The sequence below is a fragment of the Chrysochloris asiatica genome, unplaced genomic scaffold, assembly GCF_000296735.1.
Source record: "Chrysochloris asiatica unplaced genomic scaffold, ChrAsi1.0 scaffold00041, whole genome shotgun sequence".
NCBI lineage: Eukaryota > Metazoa > Chordata > Mammalia > Afrosoricida > Chrysochloridae > Chrysochloris > Chrysochloris asiatica.
In genome coordinates this window covers 12,134,447-12,152,813 of record NW_006408559.1, presented here as the reverse complement: position 1 = coordinate 12,152,813, position 18,367 = coordinate 12,134,447, and the positions used below count along the sequence as shown (strand labels likewise).

At 42.0% G+C, this 18,367-nt stretch overlaps 1 protein-coding gene across 2 annotated transcripts in view; it reads right to left on the bottom strand.

The window, feature by feature from the left end:
• Window positions 1–18,367, bottom strand: part of TRIM24 (tripartite motif containing 24) — a 104,526-nt gene that overhangs the window by 22,402 nt on the left and 63,757 nt on the right. For both annotated transcript variants that reach the window (XM_006861163.1, XM_006861164.1), the window contains exons 6-8: window positions 15,610–15,724; window positions 11,473–11,619; window positions 2,594–2,711 (exon numbers count right to left, since the gene is read on the bottom strand). In XM_006861163.1, the coding sequence (XP_006861225.1) occupies window positions 2,594–2,711; window positions 11,473–11,619; window positions 15,610–15,724 (380 nt within the window). The remainder of the gene's footprint in view (window positions 1–2,593; window positions 2,712–11,472; window positions 11,620–15,609; window positions 15,725–18,367) is intronic.

Sequence of the window (18,367 nt, the reverse complement as noted above, 5' to 3'; positions counted from 1 at the left end):
TTATGCTCCTGAAAGCATCCCTTTGCCAGAATTTGCTGCTTAGGTTAGACCCGATGAAGACAGTCAAAGTCAAGGCTCACACAGACATGGGGCTGGGAAAAGGAGGGCCTCAGACTGCTCTGTACGGACTGCCACTGTAAATCTAAAGTAAACACACAAAACTGACGATCTAAAATGATCCCACCAAATAGTTCTGATTCTTTACTTTCTGCAATTTGTCATCTCTCAAGTCCCTGTGCCTTCACTCCGCATCCTCTGAACACCAGACTGACTCTGAACAGAAGGCAAAGCGTGTAAACACCTGCATCCTAAACAGTCGGCCTGCTGTGCCTAGTGAGATTGAGTATGGGGATGGTCTTTCACAGAGACAGAGTCCATGGCGCAGGAAGGTTAGACAATGTAATACCTTGACAAGAGTCGCCAAGAGTCACCTAGAACCGCACATCACCCATGTCCTGGCTGTAACATTTCCCAGCGGCCCTGGACACATAAGCCCATCTGCCTCTGGGCACTGACAGTTGAGATGAGCTTAATTACACTGCACCACAGCTGCTGACCAGCTGACCAGCATGGGAAACACGCTCCTTTATGTGGCTTTTTGCTTTACTTCCTTGGAAAAAACCGCTTGAGAGAGACTTTCTTCTTAAACTCTTGGGAATGACCTTGCCCTAGAGTGGTCCACCTTGAGTTTGTTACTTTGCTCCCGTTTGGCTGACATTTCCTGGGTACACCATAAATGATTTAGTTTGGTTCTTTCTGTCTGGTCCTCACATCTTGCAAAGATTGGTCAATATATTATGCAAATGAAGTGACTATAGATTATGCAAATCAAGTTACTTTAGGTTGCCAAACAAATGAAATGTCTGTGGCCTATCAAGAAAGGATGTCAGTTCTGGGGCCTAGTGGGGAGGGCTTTATCTTAAAATGCACAGGAAATTGTGGATACAGACAGAAAACAGACAGGCACAGAAAGAAGAAAAGGCAAGAAAGCAAGGACCTCCTCCCACAAGAGTGGTACCACTGGAGACCAAGAGAAGCCTGGAAGGGGCTGTGGCAGCGTGGGTGGTGACAGTCCACAGAGCTGAAAGGAGCTGACAGAGCCCTCCTGCTGGTATGTGCATTCTAAGTATGGCCACTGTGATGGATTCTGGAACTCAGCAAAAGCCTAGAGTGTTGTGGGAGAAACGGCAGGTATCAGATTATCCACCACATGGGGGTCAGCTTTTACACATGGGGATTCTCATTATCCCCATAAAGTTAAGACCAGTTCTGATGCTACACCCCAACCATTTTCCACCCAGATGTCCTATTTGGGCTGCTGGAGTGAGTCCATGGCACTGTCTGTGTGTAAGCATATTCTTAAATACAAACGTGGGTGCATGTGGACAAGACGAGAGAGAACTACCTCTGCTCATTCTGTAGCAAAGAAAATAAGTCCAAAAAGCCTTAAAAATTAAAAATAGCCATAAAAGGGACTACCGGTTGTGCTGGATACACAAATGCACTGCTATGGAATCAAGTCTGATCCCGTGAGACCAGAGGGACAGAGCAGAGCAGACCCATAATCTTTATGGTGTGGCGGTAGACTTCTAATGGACTGTTAATCACAAGCTTGGCGGTTCAAACCCACCAGCAATTCCTTGGAAACCCTATACAGGGTCACTATGAGTTCAAACTGACTATGACAACATACAACAACAAATAATAATCTTTATGGAAACAGAACATCAAATCTTTTTCCTGTGGAGAGGCTGGTGGATATGACCTGCCAACTGTGTGTCTGTTTGGTAGCTGAGTACTAACTCAGTCTATAAGGAACTCTTTTAATCTTTGTTTGTCACAGTTTCCCTGTTAAGATTAACTTAACAATAAGTTAAGATTGTTGTTATCCAGCCAATAATGTAACAAAAAAGCTAAAGTGGCCATTTGTAAACCACCTGCCCCCTTGGTGAGAATCCAGTGAGCAACAGACTCAGAAGCACATTCTAACTAGAATGCTAAAAAATAAATATAACCATCGGTTATTAGACAAATTAACAGTGGGTAGGGAGAGGAGGGAGGAGTAGTCCTTCAGCTAGATAAAGCAACTGAACCACTTAGGCTCCGAACGAGTGGGTGCACAGATTATACAAGCTATTAGTAATCTGGGAAATAATATTTAACATAAAACATTCTAAAACCAAACCAAAAATCACAACTCCATGGAAGTTAACAGTGAGAAATGAGCTACTCTGAACATTCATCTACAGCCTGTAACCATATGGTGAAAATGTATTCTAAAGAAATACTGAGAAGATCAGGGGAAGGGAGACTAGAGTAGAGCACTGGAAATGGTATAACCGGAATGAAATGAATGAGAAGATGACACACTGTGAGAACTGCAACCAATTATCACTGAATAAAATCTATATAAAAATTCTTCAATGATAATTTGCTGTGTAAACTTTCACCTTAGACACAATTATGACATGCCTGTAAATCAAGACAATGGACACATTTGGGAAATCGATGGGAACACAACTCAATGCCAGGTGATAGACATCAAAAGTGCCAGAAACCATGGTACTTTAAGAAAATGTGCACAACAGCCTACCTAAATTGATAATGTTTTGAGCCCAAAAACTAGGATCACAGTGAAACTGGATGGTGTTGTTGGTTGCTGGCGAAGCATCACACCTTGCTCGAAGGAGGTGCCGTAACCGGTACGTAATCTAGAAGAGAGAGAAGACGAAGCATCAATGTCTGTGCCGGCTCTCCACTAAACACAAACTGCCCGACACGGATGTCCCCACACACCAATCATACTGTTGTTGGTAAGCATCACTCAATTGTTTCAGACTCAAGGAGCAGTTGGTGGATTTGAACTGTGGACCTCGTGGTTAGCAGCCCAGTGCTTATCATACAGTGCCACGCCAGGACAATTATATAGGTTATAAAAGTGGACATACAATATAATATTAGAGGTATTCTCCAGTTGCACTGTTGAATACAAAACCCAAAGTGAAAGTTAAGGTGAAGTCAGTACTTTCAATTAATTACTAATAAAATTCCAGAGAAGCAGCAACTCAAATAAGAAACGGTCTGACATATCTTGCTCAACCTTTTAAAGGAAGGATTCGGTACTGAGAATAGGGGCTCATGGGTGATGGTGAACATAAGTCAACCTCCCCCTACCCCACCCCACCCCGTCGGCCCGGCCCGCAGCTGCGCTCCTTGCTTTTGGCTCCTAAAGACTGCTCAGTCCCTACTATGTCCCTGACTCCACACAGCCCCAACACACTGTCCACTCCCCCACTGTAGTGCTCGGGGTTCCCTGCCATTCTCCCTCAGTCCCTTCATCCTGCCTGTCACAATTCACGATGACATTAATCTCAGATGGCCCTTCCATCAAGCTCACTTCCCGGGGCCCTCCAGCCAGCCCTACTAGGTCAGTCACAATCACCGTGTCTTCGGAATACCCACTCAAATATGTTCTCTCTCACATACCCACAAGCACCTTCCCCCAAACAACTCTGCTCACACCCAACTTAGGGCTAGATGTAAATACACTGATAAAGGGCCGCATAGCTGACCAGCTACCACACAACAGTCCCTTGTCCATCACTCCCCTATTGTCCTAAGTTACTATTTCATACCCTCTTTTTCTCTTCCCAAATCTCCAGCATCAGTCATGCAAACACAGGAACACCAGGGACTGCCCACCAGCATCCATGTTCCTGCTGGGTGAGACATTTGCATTGCCAACTACAGCCCATGCCTGTTCTGCCCTCATGCCTGTTCAAAACCTTTGCTCAGCAATGTTCCTCTGGCTCCAGTATCACCAGTTTCTCCATCTTACTGAATTACTATGTCACGCAGCTAAAAACAGTAACACCACCCTTGACTGCTCTTCCCTTTGCAGATCTTCTTGAATGCAAAACTTTCCAAAAGACTCAACTATACAGACTGCCTTCCATCCTTGTTGGAAACGATTCCCATTGGCTTCCAGGGGCTGCCCACTGGGGCAGCCACTCTCTTCTCCTGAGTAAAGTCCCCTCACTTAGCTCTAAGGTGCTCAATCCTCCTGGTTTGTCCCTTTCACAAGTTGCTATTTCTTGGAGCCACTGAGAACAGGTTTGCGCTCCAATGGAAAACTGGTTTGAACTTGCCAGGAAGGGCCCATGAGCATGGCTCCTGGTCAGTGTGTGCACAGTAGGTCCCTCCTCTAGTAGGTATGGGAGGCTGGAAGGCCTGGGGCTCAACCTCCCCCCCGGGCCCACTCTCACACTTTCAGCGATGTTTCCAGTCACAGAGTTGACATGGCTTCTTAATTTATGTCTCAACAGGATTCTCTAGTTCTCGTTCTTTCTACACTTTTTCTGCCCTAGCCTTCTCCCCACTTACTCACTTATTTATATATACCATTATAGACTCAGAAATTCCTATTTAATCAATGGGTTGCAATCCATTACGATAATTTTTTTAAGACTCAGATTTGCTGATTTGAACACCCCTATCTGCTGAACTATGCCCCCCCTATTCTCAGAGCATGTCTGAACTTTGTGCTACAAGAAGCTGACAGCAATGTTTTGTTCCTTCCCTCACTCAGCCTTGGAACTGAGATACAGTGTATAAACTATGAGGGAACTTGAAAAAGTTCATGGAAAAGCGGAGTGAGAAGACAAGGGAATTTTCCCACCAACTTTTTTGAAGTCCTGGCTGATATAAACACATATATACATATACATCAAAACTACCCTTAGATCTATTTATATCTTATATCTATTTATATGTTAAATAAAACTTTTGAATTACTACATATTCTCCCAATTCTAATCTTACACACACCTAACTTCCCTTCCACTCACTGTTATCAATTCTTCCTGTCTTCTCTGCAGCAAGTTTGGTTTTTTACTAAGTACTTCCTAATGAAAAAACTGTAACTGACTCAATGTAGCTGTTGAAGTTGAGTCCGTTCCGAACCATAGCAACCCTATGTTTGCTCCACAATTGCCTCTTGGTCTTAAATTGGCTGATAATATTGAGGATGTCCATCATCTCTTCCAAAAGATGTAGTTAATTTGATTCTGCATATACAATTGAACGAGGTTCATAAATATAGCCACCATTTAAATTGAAAAAGGTTATTTGCAACTAAGCTGTTGGTCTTACAAAATTCTACCATGAGATGATCTCCAAGTGTCATTTGTACCAACAAGGCCATTAATTTTCAACTAAGGATCCTTCCTCTTTGTTTCCAACTTTCACATTCCCATCATCAGTAATTGTTAATCCATCTTGATTGTTATGTTTGATCAAATTCAGGATATAGAAGTCATGGTTGTCGGTTATGTGCCATGGACTTGATTTCAACTCATAAAAACCCTGAAAAGCATTTCTGAGGCTGTAAATCTTTAAGAAAACAGAAAGCATCAATCATCCTTCTCCCATGGAATGGCTGGTTACTTTTGAACTGCTGACCTTGAAGTTAGCAGTCCAATTTATAAACACTATACGACCAAACCACTGCTTGTCTGTCAGTTTGTCATGCTGTGGTGACTTGTGAGTCGCTATGATTCTGAAAGCTATGCCACAGGTATATTAAATATCAGCAGGGTCACCCACGGTGGACAGGTATCAGATGAGCTTCCAGACGAAGACAGACTAGGAAGAAGGAGAGAATAACTACTTCTGAATATTTAGTCACTGAAAACCTTATGAATAGCAGAGAAACACTGTCAGATATAGTGCCGGAAAATGAGCCCCTCAGGTTGGAAGGCACTCAAAATGGAACTGGGGAAGAGCTGCCTCCTCAAAATAGAGTTAACAGAGATGGTGTGAAAGAAGTAAAGCCCGCAGGACCTTCATTTGCGGATGGGGCACAACTCAAAATGAAGAGAAATGGCTGTAAACTTCCATTAATAATCGGAACATGGAATGTACTTAGCATGAATCTAGGAAAATTAGAAATTGTCAAAAATGAAATGGAATGCATAAACATTGATATCATAGTCATTAGTGAGCTGAAATGGACTGGTATTGGCCATTTTGAATCTGATAACCACATGGTTTAACTATGCCAGGAATGACAAATTGAAGAGAAATGGTATTGTATTCATTGTCCAAAAGAACAAGCAGATCAGTCATGAGGTACAATGCTATACGTGATACGAAAATATCCATGCACCTACAGGGAAGCCCAGTTAATAGCACTATTACTCGAATTTACGCACCACCACTGAAGCCAGTGAGGATGAAATAGAAGAATTCTATCAACTTTTTCAATCTGAAATTGATCAAACATGCAATCAAGATGTATTGATCATTACTGGTGAATGGAATGCAAAGGTTGGGAACAAAGAGGAAGGATCAGTAGTTGAAAAATATGGCACTGGTGATAGAAATGATTCTGGAGATTGCATGATAGAATTCTACAATATCAATAATTTGTTCATTTCTAATACCTTCTTTAGAAATCATAAGAGACAACTATAAACATGGACCTCCCCAGACTGAATACACAGAAGTCAAATTAACTACATCTAAGAAAAGAGATAATGGAAAAGCTCCATTGTTGTTGTTGTTATGTGCTGTGGAGTCAGTTCCGACCCATAATGACTCTGGTACATGGTCTCTGAGGCTGTAAATCTTTACAGGAGCAGAATACCTCATCTTTCTCCCATGTAACACCTGGCAGTTTTGAACTGCTGACCCTGAGGTTAGCAGCCCGATTCATAACCACTACGCTACCAGAGCTCCTTATTATCAGTTAAAACAAGGCCAGGGGCAAATTGTGGAACAGACGATCAATTGCTCATAGGCAAATTCAAACTGAAGCTGAAAAAAAATAAAAACAAGTCCATGAGACACAAAATATGACCTTGAATATGTCCCACCTGAACTTAGAGATCATCTTAAGAACAGATTTGACACATTAAACACTAAAGATCAAAGACCAGAAGAGCTGTGGGATGAAATTAACAACATCATGCAGGAAGAAAGCAAAAAGTCATTAAGAAGACAAGAAAGAGGAAAAGGTCAAAATGGATGTCAGAAGAGACACTAAAACTTGCTCTACAGCAGTGATGCTAAAGCAAATGGAAGAAATCAGGAGGTACAAGAGCTGAACAGAAAATTTCAAAAATTAGCTTGAGAAGATAAAGCCAAATATTACAACAAAATGTGCAAAGATCTGGAGCCAGGAAACCAAAAAGGAAGAACACACTCAGCAATTCTCAAGCTGGGAGAACTGAAGTAAAACTTCAAGCCTCAACTTTCATGATTGAATGATTCTCTGGGTAAATTATTGGATGATACAAAAAGCATCAAAAGAAGGAAGGAAGAAATACACAGTCACTGTACCAAAAGGAAATGGTTGATGTTCAACCGTTTGAAGAGGTAGCATAGGATCAAGAGCCAATGATACTGAAGGAAGAAGTCCAAGATGCATTGAAGGAATTGGCAAAGAACAAGGCACCAGGAATTGATGGAATGAAAATTGAAATCTTTCAAGAAGGTGAGGCCGCACAGGAGGCACTCACTCATCTCTGCCAAGAAATTTGGAAGACGACTCTCTGGCCGATTGATTGGAAGACATCTGTATTTGTGCCCATTCCAAAGAGAGGTGACCCAATGGAATGTGGAAATCATCGGACAATCTCTTTGATATCCCACTCAAGCAAAATTATACTAAAGGTAATACAGAAACCGCTGCATGAATACTTTGACGGAGAACTTCCAAAGGCTCAAGCTGGATTCAGAAGAGGCCGTGGAATGAAGGATATCATTGTTGATGTCCCATGGATCTTGGCTGAAAGCAGAGAATACCAGAAAGATGTTTACCTGTGCTTTATTGACTACGCAAAGGCTTTCTATCGTGTGGATCGTGACAAGCTATGGACAACATTGTGAAGTATGAGTATTCCGGAACACTTAATTGTGCTCATGAATCTGTACCTGGACCAAGAGGCAGTAGTTCGAACAGAACATGGGAACACTGAATGGTTTAAAATTAAGAAAGGTGTGCGACAGGGTTGTATTCTTTAACCACACTTATTCAACCTGCATGCTGAACCAGTAATCCGAGAAGCTAAATTCTCTGAAGAAAAATGTGGCATCAGGATTGGAGGAAGACTCACTAACAACCTGCGATATGCAGATGATACAACCTCTCTTGCTGAAAGTGAAGAGGACTTAAAATACTTACTGATGAAGATCAAAGACCACAGTCTTGGGTATGGATTGCATCTCAATGTAAAACAAAAATCCTCACCACTGGACCAATAAACAACATTGTTATCAATGGAGAAAAGATTGACGTTGCCAAGGACTTTGTTCTTGGATCAACTACCAACACTCATGGAAGCAGAAATCAAGAAATCAAACGACATACTGCATTAGGCAAATCTGCTGCACAAGATCTTTTTAAAGTGTTGAAGAGCAAAGATGTCAGCTTGAGGACTAAGGTGACCCAAGCCATGGTGTTTTCAATAACCTCACTTGCATGCAAAAGATGGACAGTGAATAAGGAAGACCGAAGAAGAATTGATGCTTCTGAGTTATGGTGTTGGAGGAGAATACTGAAAGTGCCATGGGCTGCCAAAAGAACTATGTTGGAAGAAGTGCAGTCAGAGTGCGCCTTGGAGGCCAGGATGGCCAAACTTCGTCTCTCATACTTCAGACATATTGTCAGGAGGGACCAATCACTGGAGAAGGATATCGTGTTTGGTAAGGTGGAGGGTCAGAGAAAAAGAGGAAGACTGCCAGCGAGATGGATTGGGACAGTGGCAGCATCGATGGGCTCCAGCATGGCAACAATTGTGAGGTTGATCCAGGATTGGGCAGTGCTTCATTCTGTTGTGCATAATGTCTCTATGAGTTGATACCAACTCAATAGCACCTAACAATAACAACAACAACACTACCAAAGCTCCTAATAGAAGTTTTCTACTCTAATATTTAGTATTAATGCTTAAATACAAGTTGGTAGAATTCCTTAACGTCTTCATCACTGGGTTTGATGGTTGTGGGTAAACTTGAACATTAATATTAAAAATTAAGAGTTGTCCAAGACTGAAACTCAAAGGGAACACATGAGTAGGCAGGCAAGCTTGCTGATGACCACACTGATCTACTGGTGAGTAGAAAAGGGGGAAAGGCAGCAATGAAGAAATGGGCTGAGTTAAACTACATTCCATAGACGACTGTTGACCTGGAGATAAGAGAGAGAAGAGGAAGGGATGGTTGGTCCAAAGTGCAGTGAGACCTGGGGACACCTGAGCCCATGGACAAGGACATACCTACAGAGGTGTAGAGTTGAGAGTGAAGCGCTCAGCTGATATGAAGTGAGAGGTGATGCACAAGGATGCTCAAACTTACAGATAATACCCATTTGACCTAGCCTTGAGAGCTTGATGATCAGAACTCAACTAAAGGAAGATAAAAAAATTTTTTTGGTAAAGTAAACAAGAGTAAATTGCTACAATATGATGAACTTGAACTATACCTTATTGATGTAGTATCTCAAAATACCAATTGAGAGGGAAGGAGTCTTCACAACAAGTATCAAGCCTATCTCTTCTGTATACAGGGCTGACAGGGACAGGCAACTTAGACACTGGCTACTTAAAATGAGGGGGTGATAAAGGCATGGAGCGACTGGCTTACAAGTTATCAAGAGGGAGTTTAGTTTAAGAGTGTGCGGGGAAAGGTAGAGTCCTCACTGAATAGTTTACACCTTGTCTAGCGGGTGTGGTGAAAAGAGACAGGGATACGATTCTTATGATTCAATAGTGAGTACTGTTATCATGACTAATTGTGACTGTTAAAACTGTAAAGGTAGAAGTTTTGTAACAAAAATGGGGGAGTAGTTAAGTCTTCCAGTCCAGGAACAGAGGACCCTAGGACCATCATGCAAGAAGAGCATGACCGGAATGTGGGATCCTATCCAGAGAAGTAGCAACACCAGAGAGGGAAGCAGAGACGAGGACCTAGAGAGAGAGAGCAGCTGAGGACTCAAGACTCACGAAAAGAGAAAAACTGAGTGCTGGTGACCAGGAAGCAGGCTTGTAGAGTGTGCCCTTTGGTTGTTTATATTATTATACTTTCCTGAGTGTTTTTGTGTACCACCCCCCATCCCAAAAAAACCCATAGGAATAGAAGCAAATCCTGTTGAATGATGATGCACAGAGGAGATTGTAGTCATTGCAATGAAACGATGAGTGTAAAACTGATGTTCTCTCATGTAAACACAAAAACTTAAAAAAAAAAAAAAATTTAGAGTTGTTGTGTATCATTAAGTCGGTTCTGACCCACAGTGACCCTATATAGGGTTCCAAGGAGCAGCTGGTGAGCTTGCACCACTGACCTTGCTGTTTAAACCGATCTTGCAATACAGCCCATTGGCCCACAGGGCCGCACCAAAGTAGGTAACAGAAAACAGACTCCTGGTGTGAGTTGTAGGCTAATGCGTTGGACCTACAAAGTCAATTTGAACCGGAAGGTTGGCAATTCAAGCTCACCAGCCATTCATGGGAAACCCTATATCGGGTTGCCATGGGTTGGAACTGACTCAGTCAACACTTAACAATAACAAGAGAAAACTAAGGGGCACTGCTGGCATAGGAGATTATGTGTTGGGCTGCTAACCACACGGTCAGCAGTTCAAATCCAACAATCTTTCCTCAAGTTCATGAAGATTTACAACCTTAGAAACCATATACAGGGTCGTTTTGAGTTGGAACTGACTCAGTGATCACACAACAGCAACAGAAAATGGATCTGATTGTCTTGATTTGATATCAGAGGTAAATCCCTGTTGAATCTAATGAATATAATGGATGGTAATCATAAAAGTTTTACGGCTGCTTACAGGGCTGATTTCCAAAGGCTAACTAAGCTTGAGTCTTCTTCCTCCAAGTCTGCTATGCAGAGCAGCAGAATCAGCAGCATCTGGAAGCTTGTTAGAAGCCTAGCCACACCCCAGACCTAATGAGCTAGTGACATATAAGCAGAGCAGTACACCAAAGCACAGAATCACGACTCTTGTCCAGCGTCAGTTATACAGAGCTGGCGAGAGCCTCTACGTTAGATGTCAAGTTTAAACCTGGCTATCATTCTCACTGTTTGGCCTTAGGCATGTTACCTCTGGGCCTTAGTTTCATCAGTTGTACATTGGAAATGGACAGTTGCACTACAAGTAATGACGACTCTCACCATTGCTGTGGGTGGTAAGTTCAGTGACAATAATAAGTTCAACTGTCACTAAGACCAAGTGATAATGCAGAGAACACAAAACAAGGCAGACTAAAATTGAAGTCACCCCTGTATCATGTGAGTTAAAAATATTATTTTTAGACCAAAATACTCGGACCTATTAGCATTAGAAACAGATAAAAGGTATTTAAACACCGAATGAAACGATTAAAAGTACAATTGTGAACTCTGCGCATGTCACTGACTCCACCACTCTACCCTGTCACGGGTCTGTCTTACCAGGCGCTTGCTATAAAGCAACGCCGTGCTGCTACCACTGGAAACGGCCCACTTAGAGAAATGCATGACATGTTCCAACTGTTTAGAAAGTCCAGCCACTTCCTGCTGCTGTTGCATGAGCTTCATGCGATGGTCCTTTGCAAGACTCTGAAAAGAAGAAGAAATTCTCAAAATTAGTGTACACACATGACTTACATTTTGTCATTTTCAGATTTCTGAAGTAGAATAACCACCACCATCCCATAATAACACTATCAAATCACATGACTTACTTGATCACATAGGTCCACCTTTTAGGCCTTCTAGTTCCCATTATAAGCAGTTTGTGCCCTTTGTAAAAGTCATGCCCTGTGGTAGAGAACACTGCACTATTGGACAAAGCAAAAAAGGCACCATATTAACACCATCTATGAGAGTTAATGGAGTTCCTGGGGTGGTGCTGTGGGTTAATGTGCCAGACTGCAAAGCCATTTGAACTGCAAAGTTAGCGGTTCAAACTTACCAGCTGCCCCTTAGAAACCCCATACAGGGTCGCTATGAGTCGGAATCGACTTGACAGCACTTCACAACAACAACAACATGAGAATCAACAGGGCTTTCAATGGACTCAGACAACTTAGGAAAGTTTCTAAGTAAAATGCTGAACCCCATTACGGATGCCCAATGTGGAAACCACACCTTTACAAAGGTGAGGGAGTGGGCAGTAGGGCAGTGAGTCTGCCTAGTGAAGGTGCTGGTAATTATCAGTGGCTCTGTCTTAGCTCATTTCTGTTCAGAGAGAAGATGCCTCACCTATTTCTGGCCTCTGTAATAGGGAGTGCTGAAAACGTTATATAAACTGCATGATGCTGACTTCTGACACTGGGAAAAGGTAAAGCACGGAGACCGTGAAAGGATCTGTGGTTGCCCAACAAGTGGGGAAGGGTGAACAGGTGGGAAACACAGGACATTCTCAGAGCGGTGGAACTATGCTACATGACACTGTGGCACTGGACATGCGCGATGATGTGTTTCTCAAACCCCACAGAAATGTACAACACGGAGTGAATCTTAAACTAAGAAATCAGGTTAAAAAGAACCTAGCCACGTTGGTTCATCAAGCTTCGCTACTGTATACCCCAGGAATGCAGGATGTAAACATACACAGAATGAGACACTGTGTGTGAGAGGACAACCCACGGGAACTCTTGTGCTTCCTACAACTTTTCCCTACACCTAAAACGAAACCCCGAAAACCTCGAAAGGACTCTGTTCTGGCACCTAATAAGCTGTGGCCCACACTCTGTCAAGAGGCTGTGTCTCATGTGGACCGCACTGGACTGACTCCACAATTCCCATCTATTTCAGGCAGGGCTTAATTCACTCACAGCCCACATACAGTACATGTGACACAGAAGCCAAATATCTTGCAGTGGAATTTTGAACTGTATAGGAGACAAGCAAAGGAGCCCCGGTGGCGCCATGCCACAGGTTAAGCACTGGGCGTTTAACCTAAAGATTGGCAGTTCGAATCTACCAGCTGCTCGCTCCCCAGAAGAAACATAAGTCAACCTGTTTACAGCCTTGCAAACCTAATTCTATGCTGTCTTCTAGGATCACTATGAGTTCGAACTGATTCAATGACAGTGGGACTGTGTGTTAGTGTTCAGAAGACACTCAAAGCTGGCAGCCAACTGTTGACTAAACTGTTTAAAACTAGTTTGAAGGACTGGTTTAAGCACAGGGAAACAGGCCAGAGAGCAGAAAAGAAAAACTAGTACTGGTGGCCTAATGTAAAAACTGACCTATAGGAATAAGAAAATAAACTCAATTTCACACAAGCAAAATAAATAAATTTTTTTTGGACATGGTCAAGAAAGAACAGAAATTCTGTTAGCTTTGGGAAGGGTACATATTGAGAACCGTAAGCTGTAGTTTCTTGGTCTTGAGTGGTAACAACTATTTGAGCTGTTTTCTTGATTCTTAACAGATAAAATGATTACCTGAAAAGAGGACTTTGTGAATCAGAAGAAATAGCTTGAGGCATAGAGAGGCAGATTTAAAAGGCAGAGTGAAAAGTATACATCAACAAGGCTTATTAGGAGTCCTGGTGGTTTGGCGGTTCAAACTGTCCAACCACTGCTCAGAATCCCTATACAGGGTCACTATGAGTCAGAACAGACTCGACAGCACTTAACAACAATAACAAGGCTTATTAAAAAGCGTAAGACTACCAAGTTCATGGAGTCCTGTTATGGCACTGCGGATTAATGCGCTAGACTGCAAAATAGGTTTGGAGCGCAAAGTCAACAGCCCAAGCTCACCAGTCACTCCTTGAAAACCCGATACAGGGTCACTATGGGTCAGAACCAACTCGATGGCACTTAACAACAACAACAACCAAGTTCACATCTAAAGATGCTAGGCTCTGATGACTCATTTTTTCGCTTCTCTTTTTAAAACCTCTTCACGTGTCTCTCGTGGAGAGTCAGGTTCAAACACAGAAACAGCCCCATTACAGTATGCACTGTTTGTCTCTCCGAAGGCAAAGCACAATGTGGCATTGTTAGCAGAGCCTAGAAAACATTTAACATCCTGTTTCAACGTTTTTACTGGCGGAAAAAAAAATCATACATCCCTGAAATATGAGTTACTTAAGTAGAGTCTAACACTTCTTAGCAGAAAACTTCCTCACTAAGCAAATCTTTGTTTCCACAAAAATAAACAAACCCAATGCCATCAAGTAGATTCCAACTCTGAAAAACCCTACAGAGGACTTCCAGCACTGTAAATGTTTATGGAAGCAGATAGTTTCCTGTTTTTTGCCAAGCAGCTGGTAAGTTTGAACCAGCAACCTTGGGATTAATAGCCCAATGCATAGTCCCCAGTGCCACCAGGGCTCCATGCTTCTACAGGAACACAGCATTATTCCCATCTCTGTTTCTCAAATGGCTGCAAGCCCTGGGTACACTTAGAACTACCACGTGTTTCATGAAGAAGAGATAAAACGTCTGGAGAGATGTTATAAAGCAAAGAGGTTGAACTACTTAATTAAGTCCACTGCTGTTATTGAATGCCATAGAGTCAGTTCACACCTTAGTGACCTGATCCTGCTTAGGGATTCCGAGGAGCGGCTGGTGAGTTTGAACTGGAGACGACCTTGTGATCGAGTACTTAACTTATAGTACCATACCAGGACTCTAGGCGACTTTAAACTAATGCTTAAATATTTCATGTTAAGCTACAATTTCTTTATGTTTTCAACAATGAGATGCAATTCATACTGGAAGCTGCGGTCTTTGAGTTTCATCAGTAAATATTATGCATTATTGTTGTTAAGTGCCGTCGAGTTGATTCCAACTCAAGGTCAGCAGTTCCAGTCCACCAGACACTCCTTGGAAAAGTCTATAAAGGAGAGGGTCGCTTTGAGTTGGAACCGACTCGAGAGCACTTAGCAACAACAAGTGGAATATCTATGTAGCATAATTACAAACTATCCTATAGAAGTCCAATAAGAATTCATCGGGAAACCTGAGCCCTTCCACCCTACAATTCTGATCCTGCTGCTTCAGATTTCTTTTCATCTGCATGTTGACTGTGGTCCTTGTCAAACAGCAGAGAATTCTTTGGGAAAGGATGGAGAGATGGAACCACTACCCTCAGAAATGTTTACACTTAGATGGACCTGCTGAGAACCACGGCTTCACATTTTAATATTTTACCTTAATAAAGATGTCTGCGATTTTGTAGTGATGGTTTTTGATTTTCCCTTTCATTAGAGAACTAAGAGTAGCTAAACTGTCGATGTAGCTTTCTAGAAACATGCTCAACGACAGCCTTTTGCTGATGAAAAAGTTGTAAAACTTCCATGAATTTCTGGAATGGTTCATTCCAACATTCACAGAGGGCCTCAAATAAGACAGGCAGCATGCTCTATAACAGCTAGTAAGAAACCGGAGCAGCACATCTCCAGAGCACTCAAACCCTGGGACAACGGGAGGAAACAGTCCTGAATCATGCACAGGAACAAACATACCTGGGAAATGAATGGGCTGTAAGGGTATAAGGAGAATATGAACATTTGGAAGTTGTAAAGGCTCTGATTTCAAAATCACAAATGCACAAACCACTACTATGTGGATGCATCCCAGGACTTACCTCTAGTTGATGCAACAGGGCTTTCCCTTTTTTATTTATTTCCACCATTAGTGTAAATATAGCAACTTTGATATCCTGCTCCACCTGCTTTTGATTTTGATTTACTTCAATTATTCTGAAAATTAAATGAAATAGGAAAAGACATTTACAATGTAGGACAAAAAATTTGGACTTTTTATTGTCGAAATTAGACCAATCAACCTTGAAAAGCTCTGTTAATTCTTAGAGTCCTTCAGTGTATAAATTGTTTACTTGAAGATGAGACAGGACAAATAGAATCTTCTGAAAGACTGTCCTTGAATTCACACCTCAAGTCACAATGTGGATGACTGAAAGAGAATGAACACATTTTAAGAAAATACAGTGTGGAAAGGTGATGGCGATACTCTGTAAATCAGCCTCTAAAAGAGTGAGGCGGGCAACTGAAAAATAGGATTTCATTAGCCGACTCGACCGCACCTAACACCCACCACCACATTTTGGCACTAGATGTGAGAAATGCCTTTGATGATCTCTCATTCATTCAATAAATATTCATTATGGAGTTTAAATTACTCAAATAACAAAAAATTTAAACCTACAAATTATGCTATTTGGTAAAACACTGTTTCTGTTTAAAGAAAGTGTACCTGGCAAGCTATAGTTATTATGTGAAAAAGAAGGACTATTTGGTAAAATGTGAATGAAGTGACAAGCAGAAAGAGAGAAGGCTGATAGGCAAATTAGAAAAAAATCAAGACAATAAAACTATAATGTAAAAATAATACATATAATAATAATGGCGCATCAAGAAGAGGTTATTAATCTTTTATATTTTTGGTGAAAATATACATACACCCAATCACAATTTCTACCTGTGGCCAGTTTGATTTCGCCAACACTTATCTGTCAGTTTGTCATACTGAGGTGGCTTCGATGTTGTTGTGATGCTGGAAGCTATGCCACCAGTATTTTATTAAATACCAACAGGTCACCCATGGTAGACAGGTTTCAGTGGAGTTTCTAGACTAAGACATGCTAGGAAAAGGAGAAGGAGTCCACATTAGAATGTTGAACCACTGAAACCCCTATAGATAGCAGCAGAGCATGGCCAGAACACCACAGGCTGGGATAAAAGCTGTTAGGACCTTCCAATGCTGATGGGATACAATTAAAAATGGGAAGAAATAGCTGCAAACATCCATTTATAATCAGAACATGTAAACACAAGAATCATGAAGCTAGAAAAAACTAGAAGTTGTCACACATGAAAAGCTATTATCAGATGGATCCTGCCTGAAAGCAGAGATGTTTATCTGTGCTTTACTGACTGCACACAGGCTTTTGACTGTATGGATTATGACAAGCAACGCATAACATTGCAAAGAATGGGTATTCAACTGTGGTCATGAGAAACTTGTACATAGACCAAGAGGCAGTCTTGAAAGCTGAAAAATTGATTTGAGACACTGGATTATATGACGAAGAATGTGCTCATCAGGATCGGGAAAAGCCTCATTAATAAGCTGTGATATGCAGATGATACAACCTTGCTTGCCAAAAGCAAAGAGGACTTAAAGTAGTTACTGATAAAGATCAAAAACTACAGTTTTCAGTATGTAAAGAAAACAAAATCCTCACAAATCTTGATAATATGGAGAGCGATTGACATCATCAAAGACTTCAGTCTGCTGAGGTCCATAACAGCACTCCTGGATGCAGCAGTCAAGAAATCAAACGATGTCCTGCATGAGGTAAACCTGCTGCACAAGACCTCTACAGTGTTCAAGAGCAAAGATAGCAGCAGAGTGAGGACTAAGCTGTACCAGACCTAAACCACTGCATTTTCAATAGCTTAATATGCCTGTAAAATTTGGACAATGAATAATGAAACCATAGAAGAATTGATGAATTTGAGTTCTGGTGTTGGAGGAGAATATTAAAGGTACCATGGACTGCCAAAACAAACCAATCTGTTGTAGAAGAAGGACAGCCGTAATGCTCCTTAGAAGCCAAGATGGTCAGACTTTGTCTCTCATACTTGGGACATGTGATCAGAAGGAACTAGTCCCCAGAGAGGGGCACCATGCTTGGTAAAGTAAAGGGTCAGCAAAAAACAGGAAGCCTCCCTACAAGATGGATAGGCACATTGGTAGCAGTAGTAGGTACAAGTGTAACAATGACTGTGAGGATGGCAAAATAACAGGCAGTGTTTCCTACTGTTGTGCATAGGGTCACGATGATAACAGAGGAGAACAAACAACATGGCGGATCAGGTGGAAGTGCAGTAAAGGAGCTCCGCCAACAACAACACAGAACACCCAACCAAGCAGGCTCAGGGGATGGTCCCAGAACTCTGAACCACATATAAAGGAATATTTAGAAGGTTGGAAGGCTCACAGCTTAGAGAATTTATGGCAGAAGCAAGAACTCTATTGCTCTCTAGTCCGGCTCCAGGAGCCGCCATCTTGGGTGAGACCATGTGAGGGAAGGATTGGAGCGGCCACAGACGCCTGGCAGAACTGCTGAGATAAAGGTGTGGACATTCTTTTCTTTTGTTAGCTGTTCATTGGTCCCTTGCTGTCTGTGCACCTTCATTCTGGTGACTGTGGGAGTGCCTGAGCTAGTGGGCAGCATAGCCCCACCCTCGCAGGGTTCTATTACACATGCGCACAGATCTCCTCAAAGTTTAGAAACACAGTTTCCAATTAAAACCAAACAGCCACAGCCAGTCCTGAACTGTTTCCAACTAGAAAAAAAGGCCTGAACGGGGATTGTG